Source organism: Enoplosus armatus, chromosome 15, assembly GCF_043641665.1.
Source record: "Enoplosus armatus isolate fEnoArm2 chromosome 15, fEnoArm2.hap1, whole genome shotgun sequence".
NCBI lineage: Eukaryota > Metazoa > Chordata > Actinopteri > Centrarchiformes > Enoplosidae > Enoplosus > Enoplosus armatus.
Genome location: NC_092194.1, coordinates 16,796,603 through 16,816,921, shown reverse-complemented (window position 1 = coordinate 16,816,921; position 20,319 = coordinate 16,796,603). Strand labels below are relative to the sequence as shown.

The 20,319-nt window shown below is 42.4% G+C and overlaps 1 protein-coding gene across 2 annotated transcripts; it reads left to right on the top strand.

The window, feature by feature from the left end:
- The first annotated feature begins 16,496 nt into the window (after positions 1-16,496).
- zfp36l1a (zinc finger protein 36, C3H type-like 1a) lies at positions 16,497-20,096 on the top strand. Of its 2 annotated transcripts, none has more exons than XM_070920645.1 (2): positions 16,497-16,663; positions 17,820-20,096. In XM_070920645.1, the coding sequence occupies exons 1-2, from the start codon at positions 16,613-16,615 to the stop codon at positions 18,879-18,881; spliced, it is 1,113 nt and encodes a 370-aa protein (XP_070776746.1). In that variant the 5' UTR covers positions 16,497-16,612; the 3' UTR covers positions 18,882-20,096. The 2 variants fall into 2 exon arrangements, with proteins under 2 accessions (XP_070776746.1, XP_070776747.1); XM_070920646.1 differs by having other exon boundaries at positions 16,497-16,666.
- Positions 20,097-20,319: the final 223 nt, after the last annotated feature.

Below are 20,319 nucleotides of genomic sequence, written 5' to 3'. Positions count from 1 at the left end.
GCTCCCAGACTGACAAACTCAGAGAAATAGGCCGACTGAGAGGGAGCTGAGCTAATACACAGAAAAACTTTGAAATTATGCGTAACATATTGGCAAATAAGTACTCAGTAAGTTCAGCTGAAATATGTTTATGCTATTTTCCACAACTGGAAACATGCAGGCCTTACAGAGCATGTGTGAATGTGTGGTGATAAAATCAAGTTACTCAAAGATGTCATGAGGAATACTAAACTGGCTTAATTTGTGATTATACTGTTAATGAACACTGTTGTCCCACATTACAGTGAATAAAGGGAAGTGAAGGAGCAACTCACAGCTACAATAAATGAATAATGAATGGTGGTGAAACAGCTCCAGAAACATCTCAGAAAACAATAAATAAAGTATTTCTACTTGGCAAATGATTTTTCTCTTTGTGAGTTTTAATTCGCTGTGGCATTACAAGATCACACTTTATCTAATGTCTGCTGGCGCAGAGCTCATATCCAACCAGGAAAAAAAAGAGGAAAGTTCCCAGGGAGGTTCCAGACCACCAGGACCCCCATTAGCTTCAGGCACAAGGTTACAGTCACATTAATCTTCTGTTTCAAAGAAATTGCTCTGAAAGATTGTGATTTCACGTTTCAGACTTGCGTAATAAAAAACAATACTGAGCAGAGAGATCACAAACGATAGCTCACCGCACACATCAGTGTTCCCATTGGCCGACCATGCACATCCCCACGGTCAAAGTTGAATAAAGGTGAATCACACAGAAAGAGGAAACACACTCATGAATTAATTCGGCTTCAACAGAAGTGAACAGGAGATGGAGCCAAAATTTGAAGGACAAAAGTCTGGTGTGACGCTACATTTGCTGTGTCTCCTGGTTTTTGTAACTGAAACGTAGTTTAGAAACGTGGACAATATCAGCTGACATGACAAGGGCCTTGAGGAGGGTCCCGCCTATGATCTTGAGGTCCTGTCTGGGAGAGGGTCCCTGAGTCAAACTTGTGAAGGCCTTTTTCACAGAAGCCATTTTGACTCGTCACAGCAGGAAAAGCACAGGTGTTACTAAGTATGTCCCAGTAAGCTGCGACAGTGAGTCAGCATGCACAATACCAGGACCCTGAAACGGAAGAAGCTAAATGGAATCAAGCCATCATTACTTGTACATTGTTTACACCTGTGCTTTTCCGACTGTGACGTGTCAAAATGTTTTCTGTAGTGGCAGTTATGAGCTTACATTCATTTGTGTTAAATCCAATTACAATAAACAAAACTGGGACCAATTAATATTCCAGTATAGAATAACTGGACACAGAGAGTGGGAGGAACTGGGGGTTAATGGGGGCCCAGCAGTTCTCTTTTGCCATGGCAGGTTAATCCAACCAAGGTCAGAGCAGGGTCTTGTATCATTTCCTGTTAATATAAATGGAAAAGTACATTGATTTGTTGTATACTAACTGCAAAACAATATACTATTAAATTAGAATATACTGAGCACAATTAGTACCTAAAATGTAATTAGGACACAGTGCTGGAAAGGCTCACCTACGGCAGCCCACAGGGGACAGAAATGACCTTTTCACTTGAATACTTGAAATGACAGTGGTGACCTCATTACTGTGGACTTTTTAACGCTCACATTTTCACAGGCATCTTCAAGTTTGTGGACATTTTTTTAAAACTGTCATGGGCATTTTTGCCTCGAGCCCCTTTTGATTTCTGAACCTGTTGTGTTTGCGCAACCTCGCATTACATCAAGACCTGAGCACAGGAAGTGGGCAGAAAGGGGAGTTCTGTTAGAGGCTTAAAATAGCTTTGTCAGACACCAAGATGAATGTTTCTAAAGGTTTCTGCTTGGGCGCGTCCTCTATTGTGCTCCAGTGACAGCTCATTGTACTAATATAAGGGGGAGATATTTTTAAAAGCAAAAACAGGTGAGGAGGCCTCTGCTTTGAAGAGAACCAGTTCTCTGAGAAAAACTGAAGCTTACAGTCCAAGTAGAGCCTTATGTAACCGACAAGGCAATTTATTTTAACCCACTTAGGAAAGAAAGAGATCAGTGTAGTGGCTGCAAAGTTCATTAGCCAGTGACACTATTTCTTGGAAGTCTCAAGGGTACTCTCTGTGTCGGGGTTGATGTGAAAAGTCAGTAATCCAACTTCGAGGAGGTCACCTCTTTAACAGCCATGAATCACCCAAAAATCAACAAGCCAAGTCGTTCCCACTAGAGCCTTTTTCCATCAAACTACCGAGGGTCACATAAAGTACGGGACACTGTCATTGTACACTGTGCAAGGGAGTGCGGGCTAAGTGATAGGTCATAAAAATATCTCGCCACAGTATATGAACCTTAGTACCTCAACATACTTCAGGAAACGGCGGTGCAATAATTCACCTACGATTTTTTTCAACAAGTGCATGAATTTGACCTACAATTGGTGTTGTTGACATATTACAGGGCAAAGGCTGAACACACTTGTCGCAGGACAAAACATAACAGAACCACACATACAGTGGAAGGAAGATGTACCATACGGCTGTAGACTAAACATAAACACACCAGGGGTTTACATTCAGAGCTGGGGGACTGTAACAGCACTGGCATGACTGGTAACAGCAGCAGTACCCACAGCCACAGATGTGAAAAAATACAACTGCACTGTAAGCCGATTCTTAGTCAAAGATGCATCTGTTCCTGATCTGTGATAATGCTCTGAAAATCTGAAAATTACAAGGCATAATATTATTTCCTTACTTTTTATGTGGGTTTTAGTCTTTGTTCTTTATATGCCTGCTCTATATGTACCCAAGGGATTGTACACGCCTTATAGACACTGTATGGAGTGTTGCAAGGGTAATTTCTGTATTTTTAAACCTGGGCCCTATTTTTTTTTTTTTTTTTTCATATTTTGGAGTGTAAATGACGAATAATATGTACAAAAAGTTTTGGAATTGGTCCAGTAGATAGCCTCAGTCGGCAGCCGCAAAACGGGCTGCAATGGCTGCAACATAATCCTTGCAACCTCAAAAGTACGTCTACTAAAAGTGCATTATTGCCATTGACAGGCTCAGATTGTTATTCTAAGTGTCTGACAACATGTTACTCCAGCACAACAAACTCCTCTCTCCAACTCTGACTCACGTTTCCACAGTCGTCTTCCTGCAACAACTTGTGAGATTTCAGAGCGAGATTTCTCCTTGAGTGAGAAAAAAGGATCTTACTCTTTAACAAAAAGGTCTATCTCTGTAGGGATCCTTTCCATAATGTTGTCAGAGGTTTAAAAATACCGAAATTACCCTTTACTGCAGAGGTCCTAGAAGCAGCAGGAAGGCAGGAAGCTCCACCCTGGCCCCCCCTCCATCCTTCTTTAACCTGGCTCAGACTGCAGCCGGCCCGAGTCAAGGCCACCTTTTAACTGTTATCATGCATGCACGTAAGCGTCTTTGCACAAACACACATATTTTTTACACAGGATTCTTTACAAATATTTTCTTTTACACAACTCTTAAACCCAGTGACACATGGAGAGGAGATAAATTAACATCACGAAAACTCAATCTCTACCGACTTCTCCTTCTTATTCCTTGCCTTCCCCCTCCCCTCTCGCCTTCTAACTTCTTCCAAAAACCCAGTACTCCCACTCCTTCCCTCCCCTCCCTATCCCTCGTCCTCCCCCTCCCATCCTCCCTACTCCACCTCCACCCCCCTCCATCTTATGGGCCCTCTCACTGACAGCTGGCTCTGATTATGGCTGTGAAAAATGGGGCAGTCACGCCAGCAATCCCCCCCTCCAGCATTCCTACAGCATGACTCCGCACTTTCTCCCTACACTGGTGCTAGGCCTGTCTCTGCCTCCCTCCCTCTGCATCCCTCTGCTTCTGTCTTTCTTCAGCTGTCTTTATTTCTTTGTCTCTTGTTGTTTTTCCATTTAAATACTGTATACTAGCAGAGAGAAAGAGGTAAAGTTTATGCAAGCAGCTGTTTGTTTGAGAGGATTTGTGTCCCGCAGTAATGGATGTTTTAAAAAGGGTACAGAGGGTGTAAGAGGAGAATAAATTGAATGTGAGATTATGCTTGAATTAGTCATACGACAAAGACGGATGGAAGAGATATTGAAGCAGCAGACGACAGCTTCTTCACATATGGAGCACAACTCAAAAACACAGCGAGCCCGCACAAGAGCAAACACACTCCATCACTGCCTCGTGCTATGATGTTTATGGTACATTACATGACTATATAATAGTTTCAGCATGTCTGAGAGCACATTGTTTTGGCAGATTTTTCCATACGTACTTATTTATTTGTCTAAACTGAAAAAGATAAAACCGTCTCTGTTGGAATAAGCATAAACATTGAACGCCGGTTGGGTTTTGTTACATGATTTGGCTCCGTTGAAGCAATTCAGACCATAAAAAGCTGCAGTCTTCACACATCTATCCACACCTGTGCTAGTTTGCCAAACTTTTCACCTCGGTTTGCGTCCACTCTCTCTTGCTTGACATACTGGAAAATAGGAAACTTGCCCAGAATTCATAACAGAATCCTGACACCATAAAACTTAAAGTAGTTGGCCGGGAATTCATTTTCTTCATCAAGAAAAATGATCAGGGGACTAATAGATTGGGTTTCACAATCTGAACAACAAACATGAATGTTACAGCTGAATAAGAGAGTGTACTAAAACATGTAATGAAACATTTTATTATATATGCACAGTCCTGAATTTAATGTGAAGATCCACAATACCTTTGCCAGCAGGATATGGTGATGTAGCTACATGACAGATTTATCTGTAGTTGCACAAGCTACTTCATCACCAAAAGTAATGTCTTTTAGCAAATCTTTGTTTGCTAAAATATGTGGCATAAAGGCAGGTAATACATTCAGGTCAGTCCTTTGTTGAAAGGTTCACTGTACTGTAACTATAAGATCAGATATGAGCTTAAACTCTGCCTTCAAACGTTTCAACTATGCCTCCCCAAATTTTTGCCACATATTAGATTTAAGCTGGGTTTAAGCTAATAGATAATAAAAATCCATTAAGTGCAGATAATGTTTCCAAAAAGCTCCAATGAATTTAAAGTCTTTGAGACAGCAGTGCCCACACCCTAAACTGTATCTCCTGCATCTGAAATACCTTGATAATCTCAAAAAAGGAGAGTAAAAAGGATAGGGTTTTTTTTTATTCCAAGGTGACCACAGCCATGTTAAATGCTAATGTTCACATGCAAACATGCTCACAATGGCAATGCTAACACGCTGATGTTTAACAGGTATAACGTGTGCAATGTTCACCATCTTAGTTTAGCATGTTAGCATGCTAACATTTGCAAATTAGCACTAAACACAAAGTAGCTGAGGCTGATGGGGGCTGATGTCAGTTTTTGCAAAGTAACAAAAGTATTTGTCAAATTAAACTTTCGACCTGATGATAATGCTACATGAAAAGTCAGAGGATCACCAAAGTCATTAGAATTCAGGGGGTTATGGATGTTTGGACCAAATTTCATGACAATCTATTCAATAGTTGTCAAGACATTTCACTCAGAATCACAAATGTCAAGTCTGAGTCATTTGTTGAAAGCTTTAATGTGCTGTGACTTAAAGATCAGAGACGAAGAGATAGCAAAATATTAGATTTAAGATAGATGTTGTTCACTGCTAAGCAAAAAAGTTTCCAAAAAGATGAATTCCAATGAATTGAATGTGCTTGAGATATCAGTAATTTTCCAACACCCTCCACTGTATCTCCTACATCTGAAAGACCTTGATAATCTCGGGTTTGACTGTCTATTAGGGAGTGGAGAGGGTTGTTACAGCATGAAGTGAGCGCTCCAGAGACCAGCAGATGCCTTGTGTCAGGTTGCATAAACAGGACAGAACACTTTCATCCATCATGCTGCTGAACTGGGAGCTTTAGGCCTTCTTATCCGGCTCAAGACATCTTGTTGAATCAAAGACATTTTCAGGCGCCAACCTTGATATTACCTCAGTGGAGCTACATCACGACTGAATACTGAGCTCTACAAATACCCACTGTATGACTCTCTCTCTCTCTCTGGCTTCAAAAACATTATTATTTCACAACTCTTCATCCTCTAATCACGTCAAAGTATTCAACCCTTATTTATTCAGGAGATTCTTATGATAGCAGAAGGCAGTTTTAATCTTAGATGACAGCAATGTGATGGAAGCTGTTGATTCAGAGACTCATATGCTGTGTGTGGGGACTGTCAGACAAAAACACAACAGCCTCCGGCTTGAGTCGATTGAGGCACTCAAAATCAGACAGAATCATAAAATGTCAAGCTGTTGATTTTAGTCTAATGTCACAGTTTCTAATATAAGCATCAAAGGCACAAGTTGTGCGTCAATACTGATGTCATCACTCAATATGAGAGTTTGTTGAGGAAAGCATGTTTCTAGTGAGATCTAGACAGTTTTTCGATGGTATTTTAATTTTCAATCTCGTCTGGTGAGTCATGCAGCGAGAAAGTTGCCCACAGTGGAAGCTCCAGCACTGTACTCTACCAAGGTCCCACCTACACATCAGCCTTTTGTCTCCACAGGTGCTTACTTATCTTTGCTCCTCACGCACTAACTCTGTTCCAGTCTGTCTCTCCATTCACAAAGTAGACTTAGTAGACTACATTAAAGCTTGATTGTTTGGCCTTTTAGTGGATGATCAAAGCAGGTCAAGGTGAACTCCCAAGGTGCCCAGAAACAGCTGTGCTGGCCAAGTCTGCACGGCCCCTAAAGTGAGATTTTATTAAAATAAGGTAAATGATTGAGGTCACCATATTAAACGTATTAATAGGTTTCCCCCCGTAGGGACGATGCTCATGTGGAACTCATTTCATCCTCCCCTTCATAATATATTTTGATTCTTTTTATTGGATCATGCCGACTGCACGTTGGCGTTGTCAGAAGCACTCAATGAGTGTCTCACATAGAAATTGACCACATCCTTCTGTAAGTGTACGTGTGAACATAAGCCAGCAAGAAAGCAGAGAAAAATGGGTTTTTTCGCTAGTTTGAAAAGCACTAGCTCAAAAAAAAAAAAAAAAGATAGCATAATTAGCATCAACAGCTCATTTTGTGACTCACTTATTGCAAATCCATTTCTAGCTGCTAAGCCTGCAGTTTTATTACCCTTGGATCAAACGTGCATTGTAGCTGGTGCAACACAGTTTTTAGTCAAACAGCAAAAAGGCAGTCCTATGATGCATGTGTAGACCTGCTAAAGTACTTTAAGCTCTTTATTATGATAAGGAAAGTTAAAAATGAAGACTGGAGTTTAATGGTGTACATACAGTTCCCACTGACAGCATTTGGACTGTTCTCCCCTCTGAGTGTTGAGTTGGAGGGCTTTAATGGAGTAAACACTGTTAACAGACAGTTGGAAGGTTTCAATGAGGAGAAAGGGGGATTGTTTGGGTGTATTTTGGCAGCGGTTTTGGCGTACAGTGGCACTGGTAATGGTATGAAGGTGGGGGCTGTCGGCTTGGGATTTTTGGTAAATGTGCCGTTATTTACGAGTCGGGTGGGCTGAGGGGGACAATAAACTTTCATTTCTGGGAAAGCCATTCAATTTTACTAGACTTTGTAGAACCTATAAGAGTGCAAGGCAAGAAAAAAAAGGGCAAACCAGAAAGTATTTAACAAGCACAAAAAGTGTTTCCATATTCAGCTGTCACACAACACAGCAATAATGTGAGTACTCTCCTGGGTTGACACAGTCACATGGGCTGCCATTTGGGCCTGATGTGACACTAATAGTGCTTACTGGAAACATACACAAGCACTGCTTGTGTATGTTTCTGAGGGCATGCTAATGACATTAAACCCCTCACAAAACCTACAACCGAACTCAATGCATAATTCATGCCAGTTTTTTTTTATTATTCTTAAATCTCTGTATCACAAAATTGGCAACCTTGCTGACACACATGTTACTGGTCAAATTACAATAAACATCTGCCTTGACAAGTAATTTAATCTCATATTCAGCCTTTAGATGTCATTGTTCTTAAATTAAGAGACAAACTGTGCCAATGGGGTGAAGTAATTCCACTTGTTCTCAATTACGTTTCTTTTGTTTGAGGAATTCTTGTGTCAATACCTTGAAATGAGACATAATCCGGTAGTATCGTGAAGAAAATGACATTTGGTCCTCATAATTCTTGAAACAAGTAGATCTAGCAATTTCAAAGGCTCAAAAATGTACTAATTGACTTGTTCAGAAGGTAGTGTTTAGGTCTGGACCCATAGATGCTTCCAGATTTTGGCAGACAGGCAATTGGACCCCTGTGTGGTATATGGCTGTAGGGCAATCCCCATTGTCCTGTTGGATACAAGTGGCTGGAGCCCAGGAACTGCTCTGGACTGGATGTTGGGCCCTGGCAGCAGAAAATTATAGCTTTGGCCAGGAAAGTCAACCAAATGGGCTGATTCTTCTCATTCAGCCCAAAGGACTCCACACAGCTGCACTTTCTTTCACTGCCAGGGAAGAAGACAGTCTGAAAGAGGGAGAGGAGAAAGAGAGGCGGAGTGGGGAACAGTTGGGGGCATTTGGACTGGACCAGCCTCAAAGACCCAGAGGGTTGTTTTCTTTACAAAAACAGGAGAAAAAGAAGCAGCTTAGACTCATCTTGGACATCAAACTCTATTTTGGGCTGTGCTGTGTTTGGACTGTGGGCAATCACACAAAATCCCCCAGAGTTGTTTTCTTTGAGTGATTGGGGACGCTTTTGCAAAATTACAATCAAAGAGGTAAGATGGTGATGTATTCTGGCGCCTTTGAGAACATACAATGCTGTTTAAACCTTTGTGTATTCCTGTGAGGAAATCTTTCGGCCATAGGCTCCTTGATCTTTATCCACATAGCTTGAGTTTTGCTCATTTCCTGATCCTTTTCCATTAAAGTGAGCACAGATATACTTCACGAGCTCATGAGACTCTCTGGGAGTCACAGCAGGTCACAGAGAAGAAAAGAGCAGACGTTACAAGGGCTTTTCATCTCAGGAGGACAGGCAAAGGTGCAGTTTAACAGATGAATAATCTGCTGCTGAAGGTGAAACACCTGTAGCTCTCAAGATAGCAAAACTCTTTAACAGCACAGAGTTCAGCACTACACCCACCTGCAGCTTTTCTTGAGCTACACTACCCATTGTCTCCTCATAAACCATAAGCTACAGTGGCCCTAAGAACTCAGCACACTGCAACTACAGAAAACACACACAAACAGACTAATCACAAGAAACATCTTCATCAATTTGACAACACGTTGCTTGATGTGGAACATACACAACAAAACATACACAGTAGAAACAGTCCAGAAGCAGCATATATGGTGTCATACCACACCAGCAGAAGGAAAACAATACAGCAATAACCAGTAAACAATACTACACAGCACCGTCCTGGACTGTTTATACAAATACAAGAAGTGCAAAAAATATATAGCATAAGAAAACATGCTGCAAATACTGAGAACACAACCAAATACAGAAACGCACCGAAATACAGAAACACAACCACATACATTGACGGCTGTGGCTCAGGAGTTAGAGAAGTTTGTCCACTGATCGCAGGTTTGGTGGTTCAATCACCAGCTCCTCCTGTCCACATGTTGTCCTTGGGCAAGACACTGAACCCCAAATTCCTCAGAATTGTCAGGCCAACACTTTGCATGGTAACGTGTTGTCATATAAATGAAGCCTTTTACCAAATACAGATATGCAAAACAAATACTGTATTTGGTTCTGTATTTGCAGCTAAATTTCTTTCAGCTGGTGAATGTGTTTCTCAACTTGTCTGTGTTTTATTTCTTTGCAGCATTTCTAAATGCTGAGCATGTGTTGTCAAATTTGTTTGTGTTTTTTCTCTTTGTGTTTTGTTAAGTTGCAGTTGAGCTCTCAGGGCCCCCACAATAAACACTAACCAGACATTTACTACCTACATAGAGAGTAGTAATGGAAGAAAAAAAATCACAAACCATGAAACACAATAGACAAGTCCTGCAGTGGTGTATTCATAAAGCAGTTTGCAGATAACTATAATTTGTAGCATTCTACTGGCAATGAAGACACAGGCACTAAAAAAGGTTTAAATTAGCGCTGCAGCAACAATAAAAGTTTTTCACAATAAATCATCACACGCCTACAACAAGAGGGAATTTGACATCACCATATGCCCTGGGTCGACTGAGGACGGCGCACAAACAACTGATCCTATTCTCACAGCTCAACATCATTTAACATTTAATCAAAACCACGCTACCCATCAATTCACACATCATCAAAAGCTAATTTTCCAAGTGTATGATAGGCGAGCTGTTGTCGAACACAAAATGCAGCCATGCCAGAAGTGCGTCCTCGACAACAGCATCTGGAGGAATATCAATAACTGGAGAGAAGACACGTCCAATTCAATAAATCTGCGTGGATGAAGTGTGAGAAAAGTGGGCAGGGTCACACGGGCGGTTGGTTTTTGTGCATTGTCCAGAGTCGGACACATGGACTGTGTAATTCTAGTCCAGGAGTGACCACACAGGGCCGGTTGTGAGGTCTGGGAGTGCTGGAGAATGGAGACAGATGGGACAGGGGCAGGATTTTTTGGTGAGAGAATGCTTTCCACTGTTCCTACGCTATACAAAGCCCATTGATTTTTTCCTGTGTTGAGTGAGGAGCTGAGGAATATCTCGTTTCAGCGTCCACTGCATGGTCATGACACCTGGACCAGGGTCAGGTCTGTCCAGTCCCTAGCGGTGCCACGCTAAGCCCAGGGGGTGGGTGGGTGTGTGTGTGTGGGGGGGGACTGGCCACAACCAAGCACCACATCCCTAAGCCCTTCTTCCCTGAGTGTGTCATTCATATCATCTGCCATCTCTGCACTGTGAGTGTGCTGCATTGTGTATCATATAGCTGTGGTCATCGTCCCATTTCTATAGCTTGATGGCTTTGACCTATGCTTCTTCATTTGTGACCCCTGTCGCGCGAGTGGAAAACCAAACTCTCCCTTCCCATGAGCCCTCAGGACAGACAGAAAGATTGTTCCTCAGGAAGCACGGGTCAGGAAGTCAAAGGAGGAAGCTGGCCTTTCGTTCTAAATACAACTCTCCTCTGGAGACCAGCGTGTCAGCAGAGAATTGGACAGTAAATCTCCGTTAAACGCTGACCCCTCACTCTCTTGTTTTGTTGCTATTTTTGTGACCTCGCATTTAACCAAAACATCATTATTCTTCTTCTATTTCACTGCGAATTGGCACAGATGGGGCCAAAGACTTTCATTTCCAAGATGGTGTTTGTTTTGAACTCTGGTCGTGATTGTAATGATGTGACGTGTCAAAGCTATCCAAATGAGCCAAGCCCCGCATTGATGCCGCATCCCACCCAGTGTGAGATGAGTGGATGGGCATGTTGGAGCGATTCATGGGAACAACATCAGCAAGAGCAGCTGGCGGTTCACCACTAACAATGCTGTGGCTACTCTTATGGACAATTAATCGCTGCTAGTTCTTATTTTCCTCCCTCCCTCTTTCTCTCTCCCTCACTCTCTTCCTCTGAGGCTAGTTTCACCCTTGCAAGATGACCACATGAATCTGGCAAACATACCATGAGACATGAAAGGAGGCAATCATAGTGTCCTGGCTGTCAAAGCTTATACAGACAAGAACAGGATCACACAAATTGGGATGTGGGGAAGAGAATGTATACAGAAACTAACCCCACGCAAGTGTCACGGCGAACATGGGCCGACACATGACAACATATTCAAGAAATCAAACCCTGTTTAGCTCAAACTTAGCCGCCCTTGACCGCAGATTTCTCAACAATCTGTGACCTGATTGGCTGTCCTGCCAGTGTTTCGAAAGATGTGCTCACATGCCGGGAAAAATGGGAAGTTATAGAAGTGTTAAGTAATCTATGGCTTTTAATAGGAGCTGAAACATCACTGAGAGTCATGCTTGCAATGGTGAAATGCAAACTGTACTTTTTAGGTACTTGGACCTTACTTGAGTATTTCCATTTTATGCTACTTTATACTTATTTTGTACTGATTATCGTACTTTGTATATCAAGATTTCACATAGAAATATACATTTAATTTCAACTTAAACATAAGATATGGTGCACGGTTATAGGTTAAACTACCAGTACATAAAATAGTTCAAATCAGCTCCACCTTGACAAACTACAGCAATAAAATGCTTCTTACACATTAATAATTATTAAATGATATAATATGTGATAATATAACACTCAAGAGGAACATTTTTCTGTATATCGAGTATTTTTACTTCATATATCCTAAGTACAATTTGCTGATAAAACTATGTACTTTTATTTTAGAATTCAGGACTTTTACTTGTAAGAAAGTATTTTACATACTTAAGTAAAGGATCTGATCTTCTGCCACTGCACGCTTTCATGTAATTTACACATTTCTAATGAAGAGGAGATGTTCCATTTACAGCTGCTCATAATACGTAATTGAAAATGCAAGTGTGTGTGGGGGACTCTTTCTTCCAAAACAGATACTTCAGCTGGAAAATTCACTTTATAAGAAATCATAAATGCGAGTATGTGGCAAACAGCTAAGTCACTGGCATTTATCAACAACTCTATCAATTCCCAGAATATACATGATGTACCATGAGGCAGTAAAAATACTACTTATTTCTCCTTTAAGACGTCGTTTAATGAGTCTGTGGCTGCCCTAAGTGGGATGTGGTGCAGCACAGCTTGACATTACCGCACAACTAGTGTGAGCATTTGTGTTTTGTAGCTGATAAGTCTATTTGCTTCATATAAGGCTAGTAAGTTAGTGTGTCAGTGGAAAGGCTGATTACACAATACACAGGCTTGTGCTGAGTCCCAATTTGCCTCAAAGCCACACAATGAAAGAGCTGTGTTTGACTGTGCTGACCTGCTTGTCTAATCTTAGAAATTCTCACTCATGGTGTAACAATTCTGATAATCCACATTTATGCTTTATGCAAACATGGAGACATGGAGAAAAAAACTGCACAAAGAGAGGGGAGTAAATAGGAAATGCCACAACAAGAGGACGGCGTAAAGGAAGAACTACGTCCTCTGTTGGCTGTGAGGAGGAACTATAGTAAACTGTTGCTGTCACAGACAGTCACCACAGACAACTCCCAATTTGTTGTGTTTCTCTGTGACTTCTTTCATCTCCTGCTCTCTTAGATAAAAATTTAACATCCAGTCATCCCACTTAAACTTTATCAGTGACCTCAAGCCTCATCCCCATCCTCCCTTCTGGGGAGGGGTCATTAGAGTAGACAGCACAGGAGGCAGAAATCAAACCATCCAGCAGAGGCTGAGAAGTGACTAATTGCAGCCCCAGCAGAGACTGATAGGGCCTACGAGCCAAAGGAGGACAGCCTTGACCTCGAGGAGCACAAATCCTCAGAAATCAACTCGACTCTGTCAACAGTGAGTGGAAAATCCTGTCTGAAGAGCTGAGATCGAGTTTGTTCCTTATGTGTTTTTCACTTTTGAAGTCAGTGGAATGATTGGACAGGAAACCCTCTGCAATAAATATTACACCCTTCACTTTTATAAGCTGTGATGGAAAACATATATATTTGAAACAATGATTCCATTTATTTAATAGTCAGTCAACAACCAGCAACTACTAATCGTTTTCAAGCAAAAGAGCCAAACACTGTTTAGTTCTACTTTTTATTTGTGAGAATCTGCTTCCTCATGTGATAATTCATTGAATATATTTGGATTTTGAACTGTTAGTTGTCAAAACAAGACACTGAAAGGCATCATCTTGGGCTTTCAGAAGGGCATTTTTCACTATTTTCTGACATTTGAAAAACCAAACAGTGAGTCAAAAAAATAATTGTGATTAATCAAATACAATCTTTAGTTGCAGCCCTAATTTTCTCACAGTAACTTTCAGTATTGCTGTCAAATGTCACCTTTGAATGAATACTGCATATCCTGTTTTGTAAGTATTCTTATGCAGAGCCCAGCCTACACCCTAAAATGCCACCTAATCCCATTCCAATCTTTACATAATTTAAAGGAAAGAATGTGACATAAAAAGTATTAAGTATGTTTTTGCTTGTGTATGAAGTAAAGATACAGAAAACCTGCCTAATTTTTCATGCAAATTAATTTTGTCACTATAAGACTAGATCCCACATGTATAAACGCACTTACATAACTTCTTAGCAAAACAAAACGCTAAAAAGTAAGAAGTCAAGCAGTGTGTCACCATTATGTCTGTAGTCGTTTACTGTCTGCATGTTTAAAACAGGAACGCATCTGACGCTATCCCCTGAGAGGGCAGCCTGACTTTTTTTTATTTTCATTTAAGCAGGAAACAGGTGCCTCCTCCTAAACCTGGAAGGATAACTGCATCACACAATATCAAGCGGGCACGATACATCTGAGAGTATTAAAGTAAACAACAGCAGTGTATGAGGCTTCTTGAGGCCAAGGTCCGGGAACATTTCCATCAGAGTCGGTGGCTTGTTGTTGAGTTTTGAGCCCTGCTGACCTTGTAGAGTTCAAATCTGTAACGGAAGCTATTTGCTCCAACATCACAGCCCCCCGCTGTACTTACTATACTGAAATAAACCCGGACTCTGTTTAATGTGTGACACATTATGAGTCCTTTAGATCATTTCACACCAGCGAGAGGTTATCTTATGTATCGCTGAAAAGAAAAATGCTGTGATTCCCCTCCTACTTCCCTGCTGTAGTTATTCCTCAGAAGGAGACAATCGATCTGATCTACTTAATCAATCGGTGACAGGGCCTTTGAACTGCAGACGTGACTTCCAGCAAGTCTGTCATCCCACCCTGCCGTCTGTGAAAACACTCCAGGGGGAGATTACTCCACACAGCCCTGGCTCGTAAAACTCTTTTTATGTTAAAACACACACCCTCACTCCTCGCTGACTGGGTCCTGAATATCTCAGTGATTGCATGAAGTTGCATCTACTTTTCTTAAAGCATACAATAACATTGCAGCTCTTAAAGGTTGGCTCATGAAAACAAGGAGTCAGGCCCAGACCAGAACTTTGTATGAAATGAAGAGAAGTCAAGCCCTGTTTCTGGTCTTTTCTATCTCAACTAAATTCAACATTTCAGAGCAAAAAAAAAACTTCCCCTGTCTCCTCCACGGCTGCTAGCAGTGAGACAAAGCTCTCCACCCCCCGTGTGGCTTCTGTATAGGCAAAGAAGAGGAAGGGAAAAGGGAATGTTTTGCCTCTCCCTCTTCTCTCACCTCCCTGGGGCAGCGCTGTGTAGTAATAAACCTCCCCCATAAATCACCCCCTCACACCATCATCCCCTCCTCCAACTCCGGACATTTTTTTTTGTTGTTAACAGCTTCTTTTCTTCTCCCCCAACCCTGCCTTTCTTTTCCCTCTTCTCTTTTCTATTGCAACCCAACCCTGACATTGACTCTGCACATGGCCGATGGCTGCTCTGTCATGGATTCAGAGGGCGAGAGGGAGGGACGGAGGAAGACGATGGGCCACAATAGATTTGTATAGGTTTCACTCTCCACAGCCCAGCTCTTTCATATGTGGCTGCAAGCATCATTGTGACTGGCTGCGGTTGAATCTGGTGAGATCACTGTAATGTATCAGGTTATCGCCTACCTGATGGAATGACACATAGATCCATGCACATATTCAGCTCAGGAGAGCAGCATTATACCTGCTGGTAAGGAACAGGAGATGAGCTGTAATAGAAAGGGTTAAAAAAAAAAGAGAGGGAGAGAGCGAGAGAGAGAGAGCGAGAAGAGTTTAATGGGGAAATAACTGTGGTCGGGAAAGAGTTAAAAGCCCTGGCTGCCTGAATTCACCGGAAAGTCCCACAAGTGACGTTACAGTCCAGCAATTAAGAGTAAATTAATTACAGAGTAGTGGATGGTAGCAGAAACCCTGAGGATAGTGCAGCGCCTCCCAGTAAACAACTCCAGACTGTTTAAGTACCAGACTTCCATACGAAAAGGAAGGAAATAAAGTTGTAGCCTAATTTTGCCACTGGACTTTAAAATCTACTTATAGTAACTTAGTTATATATATATATAGATATATATATATATTTACTTGTACATTAAAGTTAAGACACTATTTCACTAACAAAGTTAATAAACAGAACATGTACAGTATACTAAGTGTAATAAGTTATTTTGTATGTATAACCAATGTCTCTACTCTCCTGATAAACTAATAAACTGGCTTACTATGGAGATAGTTATTTTTCACTGTATGTTGCTCAAAAATAAAAGCCGTATGTTTAGTATTCATACTGCGTGCAACAGTGTAGTAATCTCAAACAAACTGACAAACCACTGCAAGTTTGTCCCCGCAGAAGAGGAAGAAAAAAAAAAAAGTTAACTGAAAGTTAACGCCCAGCGCTGGAGGCTCCTCCTGCAAAGGATTATAAAGCAAATGTCGGGGCTGGTGCAGGGCAGAGGGGGAGTTCTGCTGGGTCAAAAATACACAGGACCTGCTAATCAGAAACTCAGCAGACCTGCGCAACTTTCTAACAAGCAGTTTGTTTGGGTTTTTTTTTTTTTTTTTTTTTACTACTTTTTAAGTTAATTCTGGTCGCTGCAAAGATGACCACAGCCGTGGTGTCGCCTTTCTTCGACTTCGAAGTAATGAACAAGGTAGCTTCAAAACTTTTTTCTCCTCTCTGGTCTTTTCTAGCAGTGTGAGCTCTTGTTAGCCTGTTAGCAGCGGTGAGTTAGCAGCTGTGGAGGAATGGTGAGCTGCATGCCCGCGGCCCTGTGCCGTGACGCGCCTGTGTGGAGGCTGTTTTTGTTTTTGCTGTTTTGATTTGTTTTTCCGCTTCGCTTTGATTCGGCTGCTTGTTTTTAACCTGCCGTGTCGTCGTCGCAGGCGCTATTTACGTTAAACGAGCGGCTCTAAAGTGTGCCGATGCCTGGCGGTAACTTAACGTTGACGTTAACAGTTGTTGAAATGGGAAACTTTTTCATATTCAACATGTGCCACATTACATAGCACTTAAAGTAAGTTTTGCTTACCAGCTACGGTGCAGTTTCCAGGGCAAACGGCCGTTAACGTTCAGTTAACTCATCTTTCTTTAAATGAGGGCAGTTTTGCGCCACTTTTAATACTCCTCACAAAGCAGCCACATGCTCGCTAATCATTGACTAGATGTGTCTGGCTTTTACCTATAATTGCTCCTATAAAACTGTTTATATGATTAACCGCGTAAAACGTTAATATATGTTGGGAAATAACTTGTTTTCAAAAGGGTAACGGCACTTCGGTTAGCTAACGTCACTGCACTGTTTTTCGTTTGCATACATTTTCATAGTTTTCAGGGTCAGATTTCATATAAAACAGCGCCTTTTCCCCGCGGTTGTTAGGTTTTCTTCTCTGGGAGCTTTTATACTCGTGTAAATTGGTGACTAACCCGTCATCTCCTCTAGTTTGGAAGTGTATTGAAACGCAGATCAGTTTCACTTGTAATTCAGCAGGATGCTTTGCCACTTTCATTATCTTTCAAATGATGCAGCCTTTTTGTAGCCACTAGAAGCCCGCTGGCCTCTCATGTGCTGCTGCTCCATTTACTAAACAGGCACACATTCCTAACCAGGGCAACTTGCCAAACCAGCTGCTGTTCTATAGGCCTGTATCCGCTTATGTTGTCAGAGCCAAAAAGACCATGCAAGAGGAGGCTGTGGATTTTTTTTCTCTCTGTAGCCCACCAGCTCCCTTTTTAAAATCAGCACCACTTTGACTGTCAGTCTTGGTGAATACTTATTCTAATCATGTGTATTCTTTCTGTCTCTGCAGAACAAACTGCTCAGCTACAACAACAACCTGGGGGCTCCCCATCCCATGTCTGTCCCTTGCACTGGCACCAATGTGCCCATCTCCAGCCCCGCCGGAGCCCTGCTGGACAGGAAGGCGGTGGGATCTCCCTCAGTGGGAGGCGTGTTCCAGCGGCGGCACTCTGTCAGCAGCACAAAGTTCAGCCAGAACCAGTTTCTGAACAGCCTGAAGACGGCCGACCACTCCTCACTCATCTCAGGGGTTGGCAACGCCAGCAACAAGGAGAATCGCCCGCGAGACCGCTCCTTCTCTGAGACGGGTGAGAGGCTCCTCAACAAGTGCCTGGGCCCTGCCAGTCCCACCAGCGGCGGCAGCCAAGTGAACTCCAGCCGTTACAAGACGGAGCTTTGCAGGCCTTTTGAGGAGAACGGTTCCTGCAAGTACGGCGACAAATGCCAGTTTGCTCACGGAATCCATGAACTGCGCAGCCTGAGCCGCCATCCCAAATACAAAACTGAGCTGTGCCGCACCTTCCACACCATCGGATTCTGCCCATACGGGCCTCGCTGCCATTTCATCCACAATGCTGAGGAGCGCCGTGGACCTCCCCAGCAGTGCTCCCCTCTTAACTCTTCCAACAAGATGGACAGGCCTCGACTTCAGCACAGCTACAGCTTCGCAGGCTTCTCCAGCTCAGCTGGGCTGAGAGACAGCCCCACCTCGGTCACCCCTCCACCCATGTTCTTCCCTGATGAAGTCCCCGACTGGCCCAGCAGTAACCCCTTCACCTACTCCAGCCAGGAGCTGGCCAACCTGTTTGGGCCCAGCCTCAGTACCGGTCCTGTAGGCACAGAGCCCAATACCCCTGCACCTCCCTCTCCAACAAGCACGTCTTACTATTTCAGACCCATGTTGGAGTCCCCTCAGATGTTCGAGTCTCCATCCAGCCCTCCCGACTCTCTGTCAGACCAAGAGGGCTATCAGAGCAGCTCTGGAGGCAGCCTGAGTGGCTCTGAGTCCCCCACGCTGGACACCACCCGCCGCCTTCCCATCTTCAGCCGCCTCTCCATCTCTGATGATTAGACTGCACGCATCCACCAGTGACTTTAAGTTCGATGACACAAAGAGAACACGGCACTCCCCTCTACCTCTGCCCCTTTCCGAAGCTTTCCCCATCTTCCCTTACACAAGACAACGTGTTAGCTCCTTGTTAGCATTGTAAGGATGTGGTCACTTAAGGGAACTCTCTCTCTCTCAACTCAAATTATCATTTCATCCCTGTCAATTCGCACAGCAAGTTTTAAAACGTACCCTGCCATGTGTCATAGTGCCAAAAAAGGAGAGGAAATTGAACAATGAAAATCATGAGAACAAGAATTGACTGTTTTGCCAGGTGCCACTTGTTTTTTTTTTCTTCTTATTCATTTGTTCTTGAATGTGTAGCAGCACAAGTGGCCTTGGAAAGGGGAGTGCATTGCACTAGTCCCCAATCCCCCCCCCACCCACCCCCCTCCCCTGACGATACCACTTCCCCTGAGCTAGCTAGAGGGTGCTCACTAATGTAACTGTAGATCTACCGCAGCTGTTTTTACAGACTGAGTTAAGACAAAAGGAAAAAAAAAATAAAGACCCTGAAAAGATATGAATAGTTTTTAAAAAGAAAAAAAAGTGCCTGGGGCGGTTTCTGCATGTGTTTAGGGTGAATGGACTACTGTTTGTTTTTGGTTCTTTCTCATTTGCCCCCCCCCCCCGTCACGGTTCTTCTCAAGCCCCGTCTTATGTAATTGTGGACTGGGTGAGTCTGCAGGAAGGACTTTGAACTGGAAGTTGGTTATGCCCCCCCCACCCCCCTCTCCCGAGTTTTTCTCCTCCTGTTGCTGGTCACTGGCTCTTTTTTTGGGAAGGAAGTCTTGATATCAAACTGATCATTAAACCTGTAAGACTTTGTCCCACCTCTCAACCCTGCCCCCCCCCCCCCTTCATCCTCGCCGATCTGGGGAATTCCAGCATTCCCATGGTGCAGTTGTACATCCTGCGACTTGACAAGATGGGATCTCCAAGCTATTTTACTTTACTTCTCCCCCACTTTAGAACCTGCTCCGAGGAGCACTCTGTACTCAATACATCCCTTTTGCTTTCTTTATTTGATAATTATTTTTTATTAATGTTATTATTACGGTTATTATTGTTTGAAAAAACTTTCCAGACAGAAGGTTTGCTTGTCACTGCTTATTTAACTTATCAGAACATATTTATTGGTGATCATATGCATTTTTTTGTTAATTTTGTTTTGTATTTATCTGGATAATGAACAATAGAATATATTTTCTTTTATGTTAAATTATGATCTTCCATATTAATCTAAAGATTGTGAAGACGTTTTTGTCAGTTTTCCTTTTTTCACAGTTTAATATATTGTACTTCAATGACTTTTGTTCTGCAACTACACTTTGTCAAAATGAAACTTAATTTAAAGCAAAAAAAAAATGCAAAAAAAGATGTTTTGCGTTTTGATTATTTA